The 23,434-nt window shown below is 43.7% G+C and overlaps 1 protein-coding gene across 7 annotated transcripts in view; it reads right to left on the bottom strand.

The window, feature by feature from the left end:
* The window catches only part of PRDM2 (PR/SET domain 2), a 125,505-nt gene that overhangs the window by 81,256 nt on the left and 20,815 nt on the right, over positions 1 to 23,434 (bottom strand). For 6 of the 7 annotated variants that reach the window (XM_042951455.1, XM_042951454.1, XM_042951459.1 and 3 more), the window contains 2 exons: positions 9,641 to 9,758; positions 7,697 to 7,800 (listed from right to left, as the gene is read on the bottom strand). In XM_042951455.1, coding sequence (XP_042807389.1) covers positions 7,697 to 7,800; positions 9,641 to 9,758 — 222 coding nt within the window. The remainder of the gene's footprint in view (positions 1 to 7,696; positions 7,801 to 9,640; positions 9,759 to 23,434) is intronic. The other variant, XM_042951458.1, reaches the window with a different exon arrangement.

The raw sequence follows: 23,434 nt of genomic DNA, 5'->3' as shown, positions 1-23,434 counted from the left end.
AAACGGTAACATGTGACAGCTCTGGCTTCACGTTAACCGCCAAAACTAGAACACAAAGGCGCTGCAGCCCTGTTAGGCTAGGGTAGTGGGAAACGAACTAGAATCCCTTCTTTCACACAAAGCGAGTGCAAAGGCAGGTCAAACTCCCACTCCAGCTCAAGCTCAATAAATGATATGCAACCAACCAATTTCCAAATCTTTAGAATGACCAAAAAATATTCGGCTGATTTGATCCCGGAGAGAAATATTTTCATATAATCAAGAATTTTTCCTCATCCAATCTATAGGAGTCCCTTTTAACAAAGCAAGGTATACCCTTTAACAAGGTATAACAAAAGGTACACCTTTTATACAAGGCAAGGCAAGGATACCTGATTGTGTATATACAAAACAATTTTTACAGATTAACTTCCAAGTGGAAATTCCTTCCTCGGAGAAACAGAGCTCAGGGAGAAGCATCTCCACACCAAGCCCCGGGCTAGATGCTTAATGAGGGATTTTATTTAGCTTTTACAGGAACCCTATGATATAGAAGTAAGCCCCTTTTATAAATCAAGACACTAGGAAAGGCTGCTAATTTTACTAGAACACTGAAGTCACTAAAATTCTGAGCCAGGATTCAAACCCGGTCCCCTCAGTTATGCTTCCATTTCAATTTCCCTTTTTCCAAACCTCTCCTCCCATCCTGGACCTTCCCTCAGTCACCCAAGCCTGACCTCCCTTCTGCCCTTACCACTGAGCACAGCCTGGGTATTAACTCTTTGTCGAACAAAACATAATTTTCACACCACCTAATTGCCATGCAATTTAATCCAATCCTTTTGAAATAGCCATAAAACCACCTACATTCAAAATCCAGTACACACCGCAATCTAAAAATGCATCAAAGTTAAAGACTCCTGAAGAACAGAGGATGCTTTGCAAAGGACGAACCAAACTGATAAAACATACTTACCTCCTGGGTTGGGGGTGAGGGTTTTCATTTAGATCCGTCCTTATCATTTACTTGTTATATTCTACGTGTGTTCATTCAAATTTGTAAACTCAAAAACCTCTCATTCAATTAATGCAAACATTCATCATTTGAATCCTCAACTGTTTGTCTAGGAGGTCCTTACCCACTCTCAACTTACAGTAACGAACTTTACTCTGACACAAATCACTGCCAGGGATTAAGACAGAGCACTGAAGATGCTTCCTCATACTGAATCGACTCTCATGCTGAGATACGTCTTGCATTCATCCAAACAACCCCCCAGCCCCCTGCAAATTAGAGTCTACAGTGATACAGCCTTTCTGTTGGCTGTTCTCTGGACTTGCCCTTCAAACAGCTCTGACACATTACTAATGGTGGGACAGAACCTCTCCGGGAGGTCCATGCTCCTGAGGCTCCTTTCCATCTTTATTCCTCTGGGGATCTAGCTTACTGCATTTCCAACATTATGATCCATACACTGTTTGCCACTTTCCCCGCCTGTTCCCAGGAAGAGACAATATCTATTCCCACTTGTGGAGACTGACAAAAGGAGTAAAGGGGAGACAGGAGGCTCGTGTCTCTACAGGCCCAACTTGCAGAGCATTTACTTCTCATGTGTTCCATAAGTAAACAATAACTCAGCTTGTAGAAGTCACTTTCAGGATTCCTCCCGCCCCCCCCCCCCCCACACATACACTGTGTTAGAGCTTTTTGGTTCAAAATACAGCCCATACTCTCTAACATTAGAAGAGAAAAAAATTCAGACCACCTGGGTGGCTCAGTTGGTTGGGTGTCCAACTTTGGCCCAGGTCATGATCTCACGGTTTGTGAGTTCGAGCCCCGCATCGGGCTCTATACTGACAGTTCAGAGCCTGGAGCCTTCTACAGATTCTGTGTCTCCTTCTCTCTCCACCCCTCCCCGACTTGTGCTCTGTCTCTCAAAAATAAATAAATGTAAAAAAAAAAAAAAAAAAAGACAAGAGAAAAATTCAGGGCACCTGGGTGGCTCAGTCGGTTAAGCCTCCAACTTCGGCTCGGGTCATGATCTCCCAATTCTTGAGTTCGGGCCCCATATCGGGCTCGGCGCTAACAGTGTGGAACCTGTTCAGATTCTGTCCCTCTCTCTCTTTGCCCCTCCCAACTCGTGTGCTCACATGCTCACTCGCTCTGTCTCTCAAAAATAAACAATTTTTTAAAAACAAACAAATAAATTAGAAATTCTAACTCTGGACTATGGATGCTTAAGAATCCCATATAACCCTATATATGATATGCAAAATGTTGTGTACATATATACACTTGTACATTTTCTGCGGAAATTTTCAAAAGGGCCCACAACCCACAAAAAAAGTAAGAACCTCCGGGCTCTGCTAGCGGGAAAGGCACAGAACAGGCAACCAGGAAGCCTGGACGCGAGGCCAGACTCTGGGACTGGCAGCTTGAAGGCATGAAGCAAGCCACCTCACACAGATTTCTCACCTGTCGAAAGACTTAGGGCATTTCCAGTATCCTATTATTCCACAAACAAAAATCTCCATTGGGTATTGCCAGTAATCTATGCAATACCACGAATATTATATGTCAGACTCGGTGCTCCAGAACTTAGGACACTGGTAAAAGCACATGCCAAAAGCTTAACAAATAGGGGCTAAAATAAAGGAATAAATGGACTCCCAGAGACTTTTTTTTTTTTTTTTTTTTTTGCACTAGACCAAGCTGCCAATCTGTGTAAAAGTTAACTTATTTGGGAGGATCACTTACTTCTCTGTATTGCAATGCCCTCATCTGCCCTAAAGTTCCACAGAAAAGAGTATGATCGGCCTAGAAGCTTCTATGACCACCAACTGTACAGGTACTCCACTTGTAACTACCAAGTTCAAAATCTTTTCACCACTGGGGCACCTGGGTGGCTCAGTCGGTTGGGCGTCTGACTTCAGCTCGGGTCATGATCTCGTGTCTTGAGTTCGAGTCCCCTGTCGGGCTCTGTGCTGACAGCTCAGAGCCTGGAACCTGCTTCGGATTCTGTGTCTCCCTCCCTCTCTGCCCCTAACGCACTCGCATTCTGTCTCTGTCTCTCTCGAAAATGAATAAACATTTAAAAAATTAAAAAAAAATTTTTTCACTGCCATCAACCACATAGCTTCACAGTAAACCTAAGACACCAGTCATCACCACACTCGTCCCCACTTGCTTCTCCTTTCTACACACTGAGACCAGGGCTCAGCTAACTTTTTCTGTAAAGAACTAGGAATAAATATTTTCAGCTTTGCAGGCTGCACGGACTCTTGTCAAAACTCCTCAACTCTGCCACCATAGGGCCAAAGCAGCCATCGATAACATACAAACAAATGAACGCAGCTATGTTCTAATAAATCTTGATTTGTGAGCGGACATCTGAGTTTCATATGATTTTTATGTGTCACGAAACATTTGATTTTTTGTTTAAACCACTTACAAATGTAAAAAGCACTCTTGGCTGTGGGACTGTAAACAACAGGTGGCAGGTTGCATTTCCATGAGACCCAGGTCTTTTCCTCTGGCACCGCCCTCTGGTGCAGGTTTGGAAGATGGAAAGAAGAGCTGAGCAGTACTTTCTAGAAAAAGGTTCTACAGGATCAGCTGGCTGACTTCTCTGCTCTTTTTTCTTCTTGCCTCCATTTTAAACTTAGAAATAATCTGAAATTCGAAGTGTTGAGCTAGGGGGCACCAGGGTTGGCTCAGTCGTTTAAGTGTGAGACTCTTGATTTCGTCTCAGGTCATGATCTCACGGTTCGTGAGAGAGAGCCCTGTGCCGGGCTCTGCGCTCAGTGCAGAGCCTGCTTGGGACCTCTCTCTGCCTCTCCCCTGTGCACATGCACGTGTGCAAGCTTTCTCTCTCTCTCTCAAAATAAATAAATAAACATTAAAAAAAAAAAAGAAGTGTTGAGCTAGCAAAGACTAGGGAATGCACTTGCTCATGTCTAATCTGAACAGTGCAGATGGATAAAACGTTTTTCACTTCCTCAAATGATTAAAGTCTTCTCATTGAAGAGCAATAATTCATCAATTTTAGTTGAAACACAATTCTACATCTTCCCACCATCCCCGATTCAAAAGTTATTTGTCTAAATGAATAACATGCAAACGGAAGTAGTGAACCATCAGTTTTCACTTATAAGAATGGGGCGGAGGAGGGGACCATTAAAAAGGTTAGCAATACTGGGTTTTAAAAAGCTAGAAAAAAATAGGTACTTTTGGTGGGTATACAAATCCGTGCAATCCTTCTGGAGGTCTGTTAGCAAAATTCACCAGAGACTAAAATGTAAATAACTTTTGACTTAACATTTATACTTCCAGGAATTTATCTTAAGAAGATAACCAGACAAGTCAGCACACATGTATACATGGCGAGTTTCATAGTCAGAAGAGTTGTTAATACCATGAAGAGATGAAAACTATTTAAATGACAACTGGTTGAATAGTGGAAGAATGCAATGGAATTCTATGTGGCCACAGGACATAATGATGCAGATGAAACTGTTTGACATGGGCACGTCCACAGCAAATTGAAAGAGAAAAACCCGTCACAAAACTGCATGTGCGCTTTGATCTCCTTGCACGAAGCATCTCTATATGGTGTTTGTATATGCACCAGCCTGTGTGAGAGACAGAAGAAAAACAGGCAGAGAAGCACAGACTTGGAACGTTCACCAAAATACTCACAGATGATTTTTACTTTCTTGTTTATAGTGTTCTGTAATGTTTACGTTATTTTCCAATGAGCATGTATAACTTTTATAATTTAAAAGAGACTTATCAGAATGTACACCAAGAATGAACCCTAATGAAAACTATGAGCTTTAAGTGACAGTGATGTGTCATAAGTGCAGGCTCTCTGAAAGTCTAACCAATGCACCACCCTGGTGCGATGGCGGGAGGAAGGGGGGATGGGGTATGCAGGCACACTCTGTACTTTCTGCTCAATTTGCTCTGAACCTAAAACTACTCTAAAAAATAAAATCTAGGGGGAAAAAAAACGCATCAAAACAATTCACGTGCCAACAACTCACAAGTGCAAAAGAAGCCATCTGAGACCCACGAAAGCTAATCTGAAAGGCTTTTGTCAGAAGCGCAGATCACCGCAGACCTCTCGGCACGGGTGGGGGCAGTCAGCACGGGTGGGGGCAGTCCCGGGAGCACCACACCAAGTCCAGCACTCCAGCTGCCAGCAAGCAGTTCCCCACCAGAAACTGCTCGAACAACTGCTCTCCTTTTAGGAGAAGCTGACTGTTTGGGGCATCACCCTGAGGATACTTTATTGTTTCTCTCCTGTTGTTTCTGATTGACTAGAATGTTTTCAGTGAAAGCTTAGGGGACGTAAGACTCTGTGAGACAATCAAGGGCTCAAGAAAAGCAATTTAACACTTGGTCTTAGTTAGCTTTAAGATGGAGTTCTAGCTGGGGCAAAAGACGAGGCTGCTAAAAGATAAGCAGGTCTTAAGGGGCTTTAACAGAAGAACAAATGCCAAGATGAGATTTTAATGATAAGCAGTTTCTCTTACTTGAATACAAGCCATTCTGATGCAAGTCTGAGGATCAGACCAAGGTTGGAAGAAATCACTGGGGATATACTAAATTTTACTTGGTGTTTTACTTTCTTTACAAGACACATGGACACTATAACTGCGGCTTCCTGTATTTTGCCGAATGCATGCCTCTACCTATACATGTATCTACTTTTATTTTAACAGAGCAAAGGCTTACAGGTTTCTGTACGGAATACGTACCTTGTAGTCGGAACTACCTGAGTGACATCCAGTTGTTTTTAATTCCAAGAAGGAAGAGCCAGCCTTGACAAGAACTGAAGTTTTAAATATAACAAGAACTGGCAATGTCAGAAGACTCACAAACTGTGGTGGTATGCACGTAGAAGTACCTAAGTTAACAATGCGATCTTAACATGTTTGTAAGTAGAAATCGAATCCCTAATATGTCATGGCTCCAAATTAGGATATTCACCAAGCTACTATGAACTCATACTACGTATGAATTTCAATACAAACGAAGTTTAATTTACAAAAGACACTATTAATGATTTATATGCTATGCCCAACAATAACAAACTGTTAAGGCGGGTAAATTAGGTACAATAAATTTAGGTATAATATTAATGACATTTGTTCAAGCTCAGCATTACACACACAGAACGAGAGAACACATCTCCTGGTTTCCAGACACTGTCCTCACTAAGATTAGCGCAGACCCGGTAGAACATATCTGTTAGTTTCCCTTGGGAAATTTCTAAAATTAAAAATGCAGTTTATTTGGAGGCATACTTTTGTGGTCCAGACATTTTTAATCATACAGGCATTATCTGGAGTAATTAATATCATTTTTTGGCTGGGCAGTTTTTCTACAAATATAAGCGCTCTTTCACCTCAAAAGTAGTGAAATAGCATAATGTGATTATTCTCACGCTAACTCCTCATTTCCTAAGGCCCTTCGGGTTAACTGTCATCAGATTTATTATAAGGGACTCACGACAAATACAGAACCTCAAGATTACTGGAAGAAACCAGAGGAATCTTCAAGTTAAGAAACACTGCTCTGAACACTGAGACTGAGAACAGCAGCGACATACCTCAGATGTACAAATGTCACAGAACTTCTTGATGTAAAGTATCCAGCCATTTCCTAGGCATATTTTGTTTTTAGGTCCGTGTATGTTTACGTGTGAAACAGATGTGATTCCATTTAAGACAATCTGATAGGAATGCTTTTCCTAACCACCGAAAAACTTCACTTGCTTTGCAAAGGGAGTCACACACCACTGAGATCCTATCAGACCACGAGAGCTTCCCCAGAGCACCTGATCTGAACAAAATTCCACATGCATGATGAATTTGCATGCAACGCTCCAGGAAGCAGTAACAACCTATTTACCTTCACAGCTATCTTAATGAGGGATTTCTTCTTGTCCCCGTTTTTAAATTGAGGATTTTAGGGCCCAGAGGTTAAGTACCCTACACCCAGAGTCACAAGGCTAAAATAAAGGTAGGATCTGAAACCAGGTAATCCAATGAAACATTTTTAAATGCCTTACTGTCGGGCAGGAGACACGGGTCCTAGCTCTGCATCAACACCACTCTCGACACGGGTCCTCACGGGGAGGAACAATTCACCTCTGTTCCTGACGGCCTCACCTCTGTAAGGAATGTGCTAATGCCCTACTCTGTCCTCCAGGATCATAGTGAGAATAGGAAATGCACAAAATTAAAGCCTCCTGAGAAGTCCGAAGCACTCTATAAATATGCCATGGGCTAAATATATCCAATTCTGAATATGCCAGCAACACAGAGATTATTTTCTAAAACACAGAGAAGACCCTAAGAGTGTTTTATTTGTGGTCACCTCAGAGTGTTCTTTTATGGTACCTATTTGGAAGCCTGCAAAGGGACAGACCAAAGTCTTGGTTGTAAAGCAAAACACCCTGAACAAGGCAATATAAAAACTGGATTTGACATTCATCGTTGAGGACACTCAAGCCGCTTCAAAATACAAATGTAAATGGCGGTCTGTATCCAAAGAAACACATTTTCTCTTTAATAAAAACATTTTCGATTTTAAAGAACATAGTAAGCGAACTATTTTAATTTCAAATGTCGAATCCTGAGAGAATAGAATGATTTCTTTAAAAACGTACTGAATGCTGATAAACAAAGAACCGGAATTCTTTCTTACCTCCCACATGTACACATTATTCTTAACCTGAGATCTTTTTTTCTTATCACCAACAAATGGCCCAAACTTTTTGCCTTTTAAAATTGGTTTAGTGGCCCAGACACCTAGAAAATAAAACCGATATTTTTATAAAGTATTGTGGTTAAAGATCAAAGCATTAAAGTCAATTCTGTTTCACAAAATAGTTAAAAGGCTAGCCAGTCTAAAAGCAAGATAATGTTAAATCAATGGAGAGCAAGTGAAATCAAATGAAATCAAGTCTTCGGGAGGATTTTTATTTTTCTTCTTTGTATTCTTCTGTACTTCCCAAATAGCCTGTAAAGAACCTACCCTGTTTTACAAGTAGGAAAGAATGTTTTCTATCTGTTTGTTTCTATTTCTCACATGTAAAATTACCCAGATGGCACAATCACAAATACCCAGAGAACAGCACAATAACAACTTAACGAGAAAAAATACGAGGAGTGAAACTATAATTTTTCGAGGGAATGTTTTTGTTTTAGGATGTATTTATTTATTTAAGTAATCTCTGCACTCAACACAGGGCTCAAACTCATGACCCCGAGATCAAGAGCCACATGCTCCACCAACCGAGCCAGCCAGGCGCCCCGAAACCATGAATAATTTTGAACTCTTTCTACTTTTCCGCAGATTTGGAATGATCTCCAATGAACATGAATTGCTTTCACAAAGGCTGAGAAATACAGTTCTGTGAATAAGTGTTTCTGAAGCGCGCGCAAAACGGAACACTCTTTCCTCTCCGGCTAGGCCTCCTGAAAACTTGGCTACTGTAACAACTCACTCTTCAGAGTTGCAAACGGCCAAGAGTTATACCGCTGCTGCTCCTGCTGCTCCGTGGTAGTCCTAGGCTGTTGTTTTTCTGTGCACTACCCATAGGCAAACAGACGAGCCGCAGAAGGCAGCAGGCAAAACGGCGGAAGGTGGTGGTGGGGCCAAGGGAACCGGCACCCAGAGGTGACGCTCCCTGACAACATCCCTTTGGACAAGTTCCCTCATCTCCTGGTCTCCATTTCCTCAGGCACAGAAGGAAGGCGGAGACTGAGCCAGTCCTGCCCAGCTAGGAGCTTCAAGTTTCCCTCTCCTGTAAGTCTACGAATCCAGTTTGATAACAGAGCTAACGATCAGTTAGTGGCGCTATAAAATCAACCACTTTCCCGTGAATGATGTAAGCGCTCAAGCTGCTTACTGAACACTTTTTCAGTGAGAATTAGGAAAAGCATTTATTAACAATTTATTCACACACATACACACATCAACTGGAATATCAGAAATACATCTTAAAAAAAAAAAACAAAAAAACGAAAAGGGATACAAACGTGATAGATTCCAAAAATGTACTTTGACTAGATTTTTATGATTTACTTCCTTATTAGCCTCCCGTCTAAAGATTAGGTCACAAAAGCAAAACCAAATACACAAAAGCTTGGTTTGTATTCAATGAGAAATCCCAGCCAGAAGCATTCAGGTATGCTCGGATCGTCATTCGTCCAAGTACCTGCTGAGGTCCATAATGCGTCAGGTACTGGAGACATAAAGAGAAATGAGAAATGAAGGCACTCAAATCATTGTACGGGCAGATGTGACGATACACAAGGATGAGATTAAATATAACAGCACAGTCACACTCAAGTCCCAGTGAAACAAGACAGGAAGGAATACGCTCTGTAGTACGAAGAGCCCCGAGGAAACGTGGAAGGGAACACGCGGGCTGAATCACGAAGGACGGGAGGTGGTGGGCGTGGAGATACTTCTGGTTCAGTTTTAGAATCTACGTCCACCCTGGATTCTTAACTGGAAAATGCAGAAACACCACACAGTGTTCGAAATCAAAGTGTAAACCTGTTGCTTTTATGATGAGCTCCCCACCTCCACACAGGCTGCCCCCTTCCCCTCCCCGTCCCCTCCGGGGACCCTAGTACTCACCAATCCGAGTCTTGTCAACAGCAGATGGGAAAAGCCTCACTTCCTCCGGAAGTCCTCGAAGCACATGTTCAGGCACCTCAGCCAGGCTCTCAGCAGCTGCGACAGGCTCGGTGGCGTTCTGCAAGTCAAGGAACAGAAGGATCAGAGCAGAGGGAAGCAAACCCAGTTGGTGGGTTTTTTGTTGTTTTGTTTTTTTTTTTTTTTTTTTCTGATCCAATAAGCAAATATGCAAAACTGTAACTGCAACCTGAAGCTGGCAAGCCAGACGGAGACTACAAGATGCGAGATGCAGAGCATTTCAGGAGTTGCTTTCATTGTTGTGAGTCTCCAAAGGAAACTGCTGCAACCTTCAAGTCTGTCTGTGTTAATCTGTTTTGTTCAGCCACCTGTAGTCATTTTCAAACTACGCGAATCTCTGGCACCACACTGTTTTCAACTCCCACAGAATCTGGAAGTAAGATACGGCTTCAGCTTCCTTTTCAGTCCAAGGCTACCATCAGCATTTTAGAACGCTTAAAAAATAAAAATCAACACTCCTACTTAAACGAGTACTTGTGGCACACACTGCAAAGGCCCAGCCAGCCGGCCAGACCCCACCCCACCTATGTTTTCATCCTTCTGGAGCAACACCCCCTTTAACAGGGGCTTGAATATTCCGACAAGAACACTACAACTTTTTCTGGGCCCTCAATGGAAATGCAACCTTTCCCGGAAGCAGTAATTTGCCGCTTCTATCAAGTCACATTAAATAGCAAAGTTGCCAGAATATCACAGTCTCCAAGAAATAGGGAATTGTATGTAATTACTAACCAAAATTCACTTTAATCTTAAGAAATAACATTACTATTAGGTACGTATTATATAAGGGAAGAGAAAGCAAAAATCTGAGGCAACTGGTAAAACATGACTGTTAGTTTGAAAATAACGTTCAATCAAAGGAAAACCAAGTTTGTATTGACTGTTATCCCATATACCCCCAAAGAACCGACGTACATATCATAACACCACTAACAATGATGGGTCCTTTAGTCTTAGGTGTTTTTTATTTCACTGCAAAGGGAAACACTTCTCAAGGATTTTCAAAGATACCAAAGTAAGCAAAAAGCAAACTCCAACCTAAGGAAGTTAACTTCCCCACAATGAAGCTCTTACAGCTTTTAAGAATGTTGTGTACAAAGACAAGAAATCATCCACGTTTGTGTAATCCCAACATTATTTTTTTTGATGTTTTCTGTGCTGTGTTTGTTTGTTTGTTTGTTTGTTCGTTTAAAGTATCAATAGGCTGCTTTAAGAGAAATAAATCCCCAGCAAGGAGCAACTCATTATGAAGGTCCACTCTCTGGCGTTTTTCGAGTCGGGATGCACACAAGCGGGCCCCCAGGGACGGAGATTCCCTTCTCAAACAGGGCAAAAGCTCACAGTGCTGACACTCTGGAAGCACGAACGCTGTGATCCTGCTGGATCTACAGCTTGGTTCTGACAATAATACCAAGCACACGTTAAATGCCTTTCAAAACACAAGAATGCCAAAACTGCCCCCGAAAATGGGTCTGATGGTGTTTTTAATTAGCTACAGTGTGAATAAATTCAGCACACAAATTTCTCACTTTTAAATATGGTACCCCATTTTTAAAACTTTAATCTATAAATGGTGATTCTGGAAACAGGAATCTTTTTTCCAAAGGGGGAACAGGTATTAATCTTTTTTCCAAAGGGGGAACAGGCAGTGGGTACCCTAGGCTACATAATAATTATTGGACAAATAATAACATGGACAAACATGAAGAAGTACTCAGCTAAGGCTCTGAGTCCCATCAGCACATGGCCACTTAGCAGCGTGAGGAAGTTTTCTTCTCCTTCCTCAGATAGGACCCTAGCCTAAGATTTAAAAGGATCTGACACCATTTAACCTCCCTAGGAGCTTTGAAAAGACAGTGCATCAGCTGCTCTAAACTGGTACTTCCAGACACTATGACAATAATACTAATAAGTTAGCATTTCCTGAGAAAGTCCTCAGGGCCTCAGTACAAGGCACTGCACTAACCGTCTTCTGTGCATGATGGCATTTACTCCAAACAGCTCAAGGGGCAGGGACTGTCATTGCTTCCTCTGGCACCGCCCCTGCTCTATCCCCTCACCCCCACCCCCAACACCAACACACCCATTAAGGAGGAAATTGAGGCTTAGGGAAGTGGTCTAAGTTGCTCAAGACCAGGATTTGAACCTTCGTCTGTCTGACCCTGAGCCCATGTTCATAACTACTGTGCTCTTTCCAGTTAAGATTCTGCTGGATAAGGTCTGAGGATCTAATGTAAAACATGCTGACTCTAGGTGATAGCACTGTATTATAGAATTGAAATCTGCTAAGAGAAATGTTCTCACAAAAAAAAAAAAAAAAGGAAAAGGATAAATATGAGAGATGATGGATGGGGTAGTTAACTAGATGGTTACACATATATCAAATTACCACTATGTATATTTCATATATCTTACAATTCGTCAATTATACCTCAATAAACCTGAAAAAAAAAAAAAAAGAAAACAAAGAAGAAAAAATTCTGCTGGAACAGAATCTGAGAACCTCTGCCCTAAAACCTCCCAACTTCCATGGCAGTGACGGCAGCCAACGGCTCCTGAGGCAGGAATGGTGATTCCCACGGGAAATGTGTCACTGGAGTGTAATTTGGAGACCACGTGTGTTAACATTTCTGATACACCTGTGAACAGAAAGGACCTCAGCAGAACTGCCACAAGAAAAAAGATAAGACAAATTCCTATGCATTTATTTACCTGCTTTTGGTGAAGCCCTCCCTGCTTGTAAATTTGGGCTCATTTACCTAGTGGAGGAAAGCTTTTTTTCATATTTTAGTAGCCTTCACACTACAAGACTCAACTAAAATTTGCAGACTTCCAACCACACCAAGCCAACCCTGGCAGCCCCAGGACCTGGCTCTCACCTTTCCAGCTGCGATGGCTCCAGCTGGAAACTGCCTCTTCCCTTCCTTAGTTTACCTTCATAGTTCTTATCACAATTTTAAATAATTAGTTGTAAAATTATGTGTTTAACGTACCTCCTCTGATAAACTACAGTGAAGACAGATGGTATCTTTTTTTTTTTTTAACATTTATTTATTTTTGAGACAGAGAGAGACAGAGCATGAATGGGGGAGGGGCAGAGAGAGAGAGAGGGAGACACAGAATCCGAAATAGGCTCCAGGCTCTGAGCTGTCAGCACAGAGCCTGACGCGGGGCTCGAACTCCCGGACCGGGAGATCATGACCTGAGCCGAAGCCAGCCGCTCAACCGACTGAGCCACCCAGGCGCCCCAGATGGTATCTATCTTATTCGATGTTGCGTTCCCAATGCTTAGCAGGGGACACAACATGTTTGTTGTCATTTAAATACCTGAATGAATACATAATTCTTGTAAACCAACTTAAAACTTTTTTAGAAAAAGGAGGGCTAGAAATAAATAAAATAGCTGGGTCATCTATCGGAAAGCATTTTTTCCATGTGCCTGAATTTCTTGAATGTGAGGTAGGTATATTTCTGGGCCAACATAAGAATTCTTTTTTAGAAAATGTGATACATGCTTTCAATTCTTAGCACGCAATTTACAAGTAAACCTTTAGAACAAAAGACTATTTAAAAGAAAATTTCTCTCCCCCACCCATATATAAACTGGGATCTCATTTATACACACAAACATACACATACACATATATTTATACATGTGAACATCCTTAGAGTATTAGATGTAATATTATACTCTAAACAAGGTCATGTTGGTTCCTACACTGAAGATCACCATTTGATCCTGGGACTACTTCCCAGATCAATTTTTCTCTAAAAGAAATTGCAGCATCTACTCAATTTCTGAGTCCCTTCTACGGGCCAGGCAATGTTTTAAGCACCTCCTCTGCCTTAACAATGTGTCACTCTATGGAGGAAGACCGACAAAGTCAACCAAGGATATACAATGCCTGGTACTTTCTGATGCTCTGAAGAAAAATTAGGCACAAGAGGAGGACACAGTGACGGAGATGGGTAGGGTGCTATGTTAAACAGACTGCTTCAAGAAGTAGAAGGGCATCATGTGACAGTATGGGGGGGCAAACACACCAGGACAGGTAATCAGCAAGGACCCTTGCTGACTCAAGAATAAGCTTGATATGATCACAGAACAGACAGGCAAAAAGACCAGCGAGTCCAGAGCAGAGAAGGTGAGGGAAAAGCAGCTGGAGCTGACGCGGGAGAGGTAGGTAGGGGTAACAGCTTAGGAGAAATGGATCACCTGCTGAACTACACAGAATACGAGGAATAGAAGGTGACCAGCCAGAGACCAAACTGCAGGCGCCAGGAAGGACCCTTGCTCCCCCTCCTGGAGTGGCCAACCGCCCATCCTTGCCATCCCAGAATAAAGGCACGTTCCTGTTTCAAGGGTTTCTGGACACCGATCACTGGGGTAAGCACAGAGGACGTTACAAGGACTTCTCTACTTTCCTATTACGTAACAGGAAAACAGAAGAGCTCGTTTACTTCACCGCTTGATGAAGTAAAGGCTCCAAACATGTATCAGTGAACTGATCTAGAACAGCATATGTTAAATTTAATGTGTTAAATTTAAGTTAACTTAATAAGCTTTGTTATTGATCTCATTAAATCAAGGTCTTGAACTTCCTAACTCAAACTCAAAAGAAGGCAGTCAGTATTCCTCCCCCTCCCCGACTCGTGGCCACAAGCAGCTCTCCTTCACTCAGTCCATCACTCAGTCATTAACAAAGACTTCCTGAGAGCCCGCTCCAGGCTGGCCCTGTGCTGAGCAGTGAAGGTACGATGGTTCACAAAGCTGATCCGGGCCCTCTGCTCACAAAGTTTTCAGAGAACTGCTTTTTCCCTTCCCCTAATACCTAATACCTTTCCTTTGGCTCACGATGACTTCCCATGCTGGATGGTGGGGGAGCGTCAGGAGTATGACTTTTACTCCCTCCTCTGGACCAAGCTCTGCGCTAAATGTTTTTCCTGCATTACCTCGCAATAATCACAGCTGACACCGATGGATGTTCAGGACGCCATTCGGATGCTACTGCGAGCTCTTTTAATCTTTTAACCAGCTCGTTTAATCTTTACACCGCCACTCTGGCTGTGGGCACCTTCATGATCCTCACTCTACAGATGAAACCGAGACCTGCCCACAGTCATGGCTAGTAAGTGGCAGAGGCAGGATTCAAACCCAGACAGTCAGGCTTCAGGGTCTGGGTTCTCAAATACTATGCCACAGAGCTGCCCTGTCAAGTAACTCTCCCAAGCTGCGTGGTTTTACTTTTTTTTTTTAATTTTTTTTTTAACGTTTATTTATTTTTGAGACAGAGAGAGACAGAGCATGAACAGGGGAGGGGCAGAGAGAGAGGGAGACACAGAATCTGAAGCAGGCTCCAGGCTCTGAGCTGTCTGTCAGCACAGAGCCCGACGCGGGGCTCGAACTCACGGACCGCGAGATCGTGACCTGAGCCGAAGTCGGCCGCTTAACCGACTGAGCCACCCAGGCGCCCCAAGCTGCGTGGTTTTAAAGTAGCAGAGCCAAGGGGCACCTGAGTGGCTCAGTCGGTTGAGCGTCAGACTCCTGATGTCGTGTCATGATCCCAGGGTCAAGGGATCGAGTCCTGCATCAGGCTCTGAGTTGTTGCGTGTGGAACCTGCTTAATTCTCTCTCCCTCTGCCCCTCCCCCTCTTACACTCTCTTTCTCTAAAATAAAAATTTTAAAAACACATAAAAAATAAAAATAAGAAAAATAAAGTAGCAGAGCCAAGATAAAGTCCAGACAGACTCCAGAGTGCACGTTCCAACCAAGCCAGTGGGGTATCTCACGGTCATTTAGGGCCACCTTTGGGGGGCCCACAGAGTCAGGGCTATTTCAACAATAGTCCTAGGATGTTACCTGCCTTTTTCATTCTCAGGCATGTAGAGGGGAGGTTTTCAGGGTTTATGACAAGTGATGATGTCATCATTCCACTGGCTAATGGATGTGTGATTGTCTAATCTCATGTTTTAAAAATTTCTGAACTATGAGTAAGGACTGTAGTCTAACCAACTCCTGAACTAGGTCTAGTTCCTGGTTTTGATACTGTAATAAAGTAAGATGTTACCACCGCGAAAAACTGAGTGAAGAAGAGTATAGGGCTCTGTACTATTTCTGCCACTTCCTGTGAAGCTATACTCCCTAAACATTGTTCAAAGAATTTTTGTTTCAAGGGGGCGCATTCGGTAGAGCTTGCTCATTCGGCAGAGCTTGGGGCTCTTGATCTTGGGGTCGTGAGTTCAAGCCCCAGAGTGGCTGCAGAGTTTACTTCACAAAGAAGAAAAAAAAATTGCTTCAATTTCTCACATGGTAAATATCCAAAGATCTAATGCACATAAACAAAAGCCTGATGATCGCTGCACGAAAGAGACCACCTCTGCTCTTCCGGCACCTCCCATCTCAGGACTGAGAAGCAGAGATCAGGAGAGATTCTGAGAGACTAACTAAACCAAGAGGAGGAAGGAGGGTGGGGTCCGCACATTCACACCCTACCTCCCCAACTTCTCCACTACAAACTCGAGGGGCTGTTCCCTACAGGCAAGGGGGGGGGGGGGGTCCGTTTTAAGGGTTTCACTCTGAATCGCTAACGGAGAACAAGCAAAGCATACCAGAACAACCTGGGATAAATAGCTTCAAAGGCAATTAAAGGCAACCAGTTATTGTCCATGGCCCTTCGGGGCTCCTGCCCGGGTGGGATAGAAAAGCAGAAGAGAGTTCCTACCCCTTACTTTAAGCACCAGCCTGGTTGGGCCAGGACCTATCAAGGCAGGAGGGTGTCATTTTGTCTGCAGGGCTCTGGGCCTCTGCCCTGCCCTAAGGAAGCCAGTCCCCGCTGTCCTACCAAGCAGGATTTCCCCTAAGGCTCCATTACCACACGCCCCACCTCTCCCCACCTCCCCCAGCACTTTGCACTTTGTAAGCACTTACTGGCTGGCTGGTTTAATGGCCTCTCCACCAGAGGCAGGTTTAAGCTGCAGACCCAGGGGGCAGGTTCCGTTTCACTCACCGCTGCACCCGGCGCCTGGCACAGGACGCCGAGCCCCGAGCAGTGGTTGCTGTCAACAAACAAGTACCTGGCAGTCAAGTGCAGGAGGTCGGTGTGCACAGAGATGGCTGTGAGGGTGTACAGATTCAACTGGCCACGGAGTCCAGGGGAGTGGATGGGATCAGAGAAGAGAGACAAGCAAGGACAAAGCCCTCAGGATGTCACTATCTAAGAGCGGGAGGTAAGACCAGGCACGATGTCACCGTGGCAGAAGGGGCATCAAGAACATGATGTCAGAAAGGCTGGGGAAAAGGTTCCACGAAGGGGGAGAAGTCAACAGTCGAATCTGCTGGTGAGCTTGCAGTATGTGTGGTATCTGATCCTTCTCCACTTCCCACCAGTGTAGTCACCCTTCAGCCTGAAATAACACAGCAATCCCCTCATCCTGCGAAGGGCAGACGAGCACCCCGCGTGCCAGCACTACGCTACCGAGGAAAGCAGCAGCGAAGACAGATGGGTTCTGCCCACCTGACCGGGTATTCCACTGGGACCAGTGAAATAAAGAGTGTGATGGGGCACCTCGGCGGCTCAGTCCGTTGAGCCTCCGACTTCAGCTCAGGTCATGATCTCACGGTTCGTAAGTTCGAGCCCTGCGTTGGGCTCTGTGCTGACAGCTCAGGGCCTGGAGCCTGCTTCGGATTCTGCGTCTCCCTCTCTCTCTACTCCTTCCCTGCTCACACTCTGTCTCTCTCTTTCAAAAATAAATAAAGACTTTAAAAAAAAATTTTTTTTTTTTTTAAAGAGTGTGATAAACAGATAAGGAGGGGGCACTGTCCTCGTCAGGGCAGCTGCGTGCAGGGGGACATCTTAGAGAAGATCACACACACAGACACTTGGACCTGAAAGATGAGAATGGCCACGTGTTAAGGATCGAGCATTCCAGGGAAACGTACTAAGGGGACAAAGGGCTTGGCACGTTCAGGAATAAAATGAGACCACCGTGGCCAGGTCACAGCGAGCCAGGGAGAAAGCAGAGGCGGCTGCCGCCAGAACCTCCAGAACCTTGAAGGTCAGGGTAGAGAGAGACTGGAGCTCATTTAGAGAGCAGCGGGACACAACTAGAAGGTCTTGGGCAGGGGAGTGACATGACGTGATGAGAAGGTCTTCTGGCTTCCAGTCTGTTCCCTATTCAACTTCTCTAAACCCTCTGCCTTCTTGATTAATCATCCTATAAAGCATCCGGTTCAGAATTCTTTTTTTTTTTTTTAACTTTCTAAATAAACCAGTGGTTACTTTACTGGTTGTAGAGTCTCTCGAGGTTGAAGAGAAGCAAAGTAAATTAGACCTAAGAGCTCTTCTCAACCTGACATGCCCCTGAAGGAGGGTTCTGCCGCCTCCTAGTGAGTCTGTTACTGCTGAGACTGAGCTGCCAAATTTCAAACCACCTTCATCCAAGGCAGCAAACCAAGGAGCAACAGCCTTTCAAGTCAGGTGGGAGTTTGCTTGGTCTAGCCACAGCCTTAAAAAAAAAAAAAAAAAAAAAAAGAAAAGAAAAAGAAAAATTCTATTGGAAGAAATCACAGAAAAATCTCAATTTTACTCTCAAAGTTCCTCCCTAGTCCCTACAGGCACCACTCTCTGGAGGTCCTCCTACTCCTTGGCGTCTTTCACAGATCAGGCTTTCAGCCAACAGGGCCCCCAGACCACTGATCCTTCTGGCCCTCAATTCTTCTGACCAGTCAATACCTTCTATATCCTTCCAGGTCAAGTTCAAATCCATTCATCCATGAAAACATTCCAAACAACTCACCATAATTGCCTGCTTTTCTAATTTCCTATATGCTCAGGTTTATGTTGTATGAATACAGTACTCAAGACATACAGAGAATGGTCCCACAGAGAGAGAGACCGTCAGCCAAGCAGTGGTCAATGAGGGGGTTTCTGTGAAAATCCAAAGTAATGACTTGGCCTGAACTAAAGCACTAACAGTGCTTAGAAAGTATGTTACAGGGCAGAATCAGCACTTGCTTACGAGCTGAAAATAATGGTGATGATGATACCTACAGTGTTTCCTACATGCCAGGCGCTGGCCTTGACGTTTATGAACTCATTTACTCTTGACCACAACCACATGGGGTGGTCACCACTATTATCTCTATTTAACAGGTAGGAAAGCAAATACCAAGAGGTCAAGTGACTTGCCCAAGGTCACACAGATGGAGTGGCTGTGAAGGACAAAAGTCCAATCCCTGTGGAGTCCTGTGAAGGACTGAGGGTGAAAGTGAGTCACCACACAGCAAAGTTGAGGAAGAGCATAACAATCCTACAAAACCTTTTTCTTTGCCAAAGCATTAATATCAGAATAACAAAAAATGTAAACCTTCTTGCCAGAGTTCCTCCCACAGTTATATAAGAAAAATGTCATCCAAGTTGCTAATTCTTTTTCAAATTTCAGAAATAATCTAGTATTTTCATTCACAAAGACAATGTCCCAGATCTTATAAAAATTGCCAATTTATCTAGTAGAATACATGATTCAAAATGAGATTTAAGTGCCATCATTATTAAACATGTTAATTTTCTAAACTATACATTCATTAATCTAAGTTTAAGTCATAACACATTAAGAATCAACTTACTTGGAAGTCTCCTTTTAAAAAGCCTGAAAAATCAAATTCGCATTTATAATTACTTATAAAAATCTAATTCTATATTAATAATATGCTACAACAGCAACAGTGGTTTCAACGTTTTATACCTCATTATGCATATATACCCAGGATTAGGAAAAAAGTGGGGAAGATAACCTAAAAGCAAAGATAGAAAGCCATTCAAGGCTTTACCAAATCTTTGGAAATACATCTATGAACAGATGTATCTGAATGGTCACATGGTCTGCTGCCCCCATAAAACGTCCTCTGTGAAAGGAATAAACTACCAATACCACCTACAACAACATGGATGAATCTCAAAAACACCACGCTGAACAAAAGTAGACAAACACAGGGGCGCCTGGGTAGCTCAGACGGTTGAGTGTCTGACTCTTGATTTCAGCTCAGGTCATGATTTCAGAGTTCATAGGATTGATCCCCCCTTCAGGCCCTGTACTGACAGTGCAGAGCCTGCATGGGATTTTTTCTCTCTCTCTCTCTGTCCCTCCCTTGCTCGTGCTCTAAGTAAATACATAAACATTAAAAAAAAAGAAAAAAAAGGAGGGGGGACAAATACAAAAGGGCAAGTACTAATGATTCCACTCACGTGAAATTCTAGAACAGGAAAAAATCCACAGGGACAGAAAGCCAATCAGTGCCTGCCTGGGTAAGGACCGGGGGGGGGGGGGGGGGGGGGGGGGGGGAGTGACACTAACTGCAGAGCAGCAGGAAAGAATTTTTGGGGTAATGGAAGTGTTCTGTACCTTGAGAGAACTGAGTGCAGGTATCTGGCAATCTTAAGACTTGCACACTTCAAACAGGTACATTTAAAAAAATTTTTTTTTTGACGTTTATTTATTTTTGAGACAGAGAGAGACAGAGCATGAACGGGGGAGGGGCAGAGAGAGAGGGAGACACAGAATTGGAAGCAGGCTCCAGGCTCTGAGCCATCAGCCCAGAGCCCGACGCAGGGCTCGAACTCACGGACCGCGAGATCGTGACCTGAGTTGAAGTCGGACGCTTAACCGACTGAGCCACCCAGGCGCCCCCAGGTACATTTAAAAAAATGTTTAGGGGCACCTGGGTGGCTCAGTCAGTTAAGCATCCAAGTCTGGCTCAGGTCATGATCTCCTGGTTCGTGAGTTCGAGCCCCGCATTGCGCTCTGTGCTGACAGCTCAGAGCCTGGAGCCTGCTTCGGATTCTGCGTCTCCCTCTCTCTGCCCCTCCCCTGTTGACACCTGTTCACTTGTGCTCTTGCTCTCTCTCCCTCTCTCTCTCAAAAATAAACATTATAAAAAATAAAAATTAAATTTTTTTAAACTTTATTGATTTACTTTGAGAGTGTGTGGGAAGAGCAGAGAGAGAGAAAGAGAATCTCAAGCAGGCTCTGCACTGCCAGTGCAGAGCCCAATGTGGGGCCTGAACTCACGAACCGTGAGATCATGACCTGAGCTGACATTAAGAGTCAGTTGCTTAACCAACTGAGCCACCCAGACGTCTCTCAAATGAGTGTATTTAATGCACACAAATGATACCTCAATGTTGGGCTTTCAAAGTAAAATAAGTAAATGAATTATACACTGTCCTCTTTAAATCATGTCCAAATGAAACTGTAATGGTCCCAGAAAACCAAAGATAAAAATACTGATGACGTAGTAAAAAAAAATTTTTTAATCAAAATGTTTTTCAAACCCAACTCAAGCATTCCTCTGCTCAAAACCCTCCAACGGTCTCCCATCTCCTTAGGCAAAGTCTACTCTGTTCTTTACAATGACCACAGAGCTGAGCCCACACCTCTCCTCCTTCATCTGCTCTGCTCCAAGCACACAGGTGCCCTAGAACCAGCCTGCTCTGCTCCCTAGCCAGCCCCCACCTCTTAGATACACATCCACTGGGATCAGGAAGGTAACTCCACTACATGGCGTTATATATATATATAGCATGGCATTGGCAGTGGCTGCTGTTACAGGAAGCTGCAAGTACGATCTGACATAGACAATACGTACTAATGTTTTCATTTTTAAAAATATAAAAATAAGCAAGTTTTACTGGTATCTCATTTAAATTTGTATCAGTAACTAGGGGCACCTGGGTGGCTCAGTTGGCTAAGCGTCCAACTTCGGCTCAGGTCATGATCTCGCAGTTCATGGGTCAGAGCCCTGCATCGGGCTCTGTGCCGACAGCTCAGAGCCTGGATCCTGCTTCAGACTCTGTGTCTGCCTGTCTCTCTCTCTGCCCCTCTCCCACCCATACCCTGTCTCTGTCTCTCTCTCTCTCTCTCTCTCAAAAATAAATTTAAAAAACTTTTTAATAAAATAAATTTGTATCAAACTCTTTTTACATACTCTATCCGGAAAACGACCATAAATGATCATACCCGTTTTCGTCAATTTAATTAAAGCACCTAGTTTCTTAAACATGAACTTTATTTTAAATTTTAATGTTTATTTATTTTTGAGAGAGAGAGACAGTATGAGCAGAGGAGCGGCAGAGAGAGAGGGAGACACAGAATCCGAAGCAGGCCCCAGGCTCTGAGCTGTCAGCACAGAGCCCGACAGGGGGCTCGAACCCACAAACCATGAGATCAGGACCTGAGACAAAGTCGGATGTTCAACGGAGTGAGCCACCCAGGCGCCCCTTAAACATCAACGTAAACATCAACACTGGAGAGCAACAGCAGCGTCTGACAGAAGAGTTCAGACTAAACATGACTTGACATTGAGAATGTGTCATAGTATATCACACTAAGATACATGCTATTCTACAACAGACTAATGATAAGCACCACAGTTCATTGTTGTCACCAGCAAAAGACATCCAAGAATTAGAGTGCTAATATTTCAAATTCTATGAACAAGTCTTCTTTGTTTAAACTTGCAAACAAGACTCTTAGCTACTATTCTGGGAGCAAACAGTGAGGGGGAGAGAGGATGAAACAAGCTTCAGTTTACTGAAACAGCATTAAATCGTGCTTGGTTAAGGAATGAGCAGAAGAATACGACCACAGTAACAATAAAGAGATGCGGACCACACAAAACAACCTTTACACGGTCTCTGGAAAACAACAGTCGCCAAAGAGTTCTAAAACACACCAAAAAAGTGCCCTCTTTCAAAAAGCTGGCAGGCCCTTTAAACTGTCCGACTGAAGAAACTATCTTCAACTACGGCGTTAATCTCAATAGTGAAAGAACATATTACTATACTCTTGCCCAATAAAGATAAAGATGCTACTCTAAAAAATGGAAACCAGATCATGTCACTGTCCAGTCGCTTCCCACTGCACTTAGAGTAGAACATAAGCTTCTTCCTATGGCCCTTAAGGCTCTACAAATCTGACCCCAGCCTCTCCCCAACTCCATCTCGTCTCAGAGCCCCCCTGATGCCCGCCAAGCTCCAGGCCCTGGCCTGTTCTGTCTGTGTTTGAACCAGCGGGCTCATTCCCACCTCAGAGCCTTTGCACTCACTACTGACTCGCTCTACCTAGAATTTTCTTTCCCTGGATCTTCACATACCTGGTTCTTGGCTACCACTTGAGTCTGTTTTAACTGTTAGTCACCTCTTCAGAGCAGCCTTCTCTGACCATGTAATCCGAAGAAACTCCCTGCTGCCTCCATTCATCACTCTCCATCACACCGCCTTGTTTCGCCGTCCTCACGGCACTTTTCGCTATCTAAAATGGTCTCGTCTTCCGCTTTTCAACTCTCTCTGAGTAGGTAAGCAGCAGAGCAGAGCCCTGGCCTATCTAGTTCACTGCGGAACCCACAACACCCAGGGATGCCGTCCAGTCCATCAACGGCAGGATGAATGAGGGAGCAAGTGAACACCCGGAACAGAGAAGAGAATGGAACCGGGACTGCTTATCCCAGTGCTCAGGGTTGGATCTGCAGCATCCAGTGATTAAAAGCTTCTTTTGTTATTTCACTGTACAAAACTTTTATTTAAAGTCTGGAAGGCTAAGCTGCTAAAACTGTTTTGCTACTGGCAATAGCAGATCGGTCATCTGGATGTAGAAATGCTGCAGTCATAAGCTGCTTTGTTGATAGAAAGTTTCAAGCGTTAGTAACAACCTGAGTTACG

This window comes from Panthera leo, chromosome C1 (genome assembly GCF_018350215.1).
Source record: "Panthera leo isolate Ple1 chromosome C1, P.leo_Ple1_pat1.1, whole genome shotgun sequence".
In the NCBI taxonomy this organism is placed as follows: domain Eukaryota; kingdom Metazoa; phylum Chordata; class Mammalia; order Carnivora; family Felidae; genus Panthera; species Panthera leo.
This window is presented reverse-complemented; position numbering and strand designations above follow the sequence as displayed.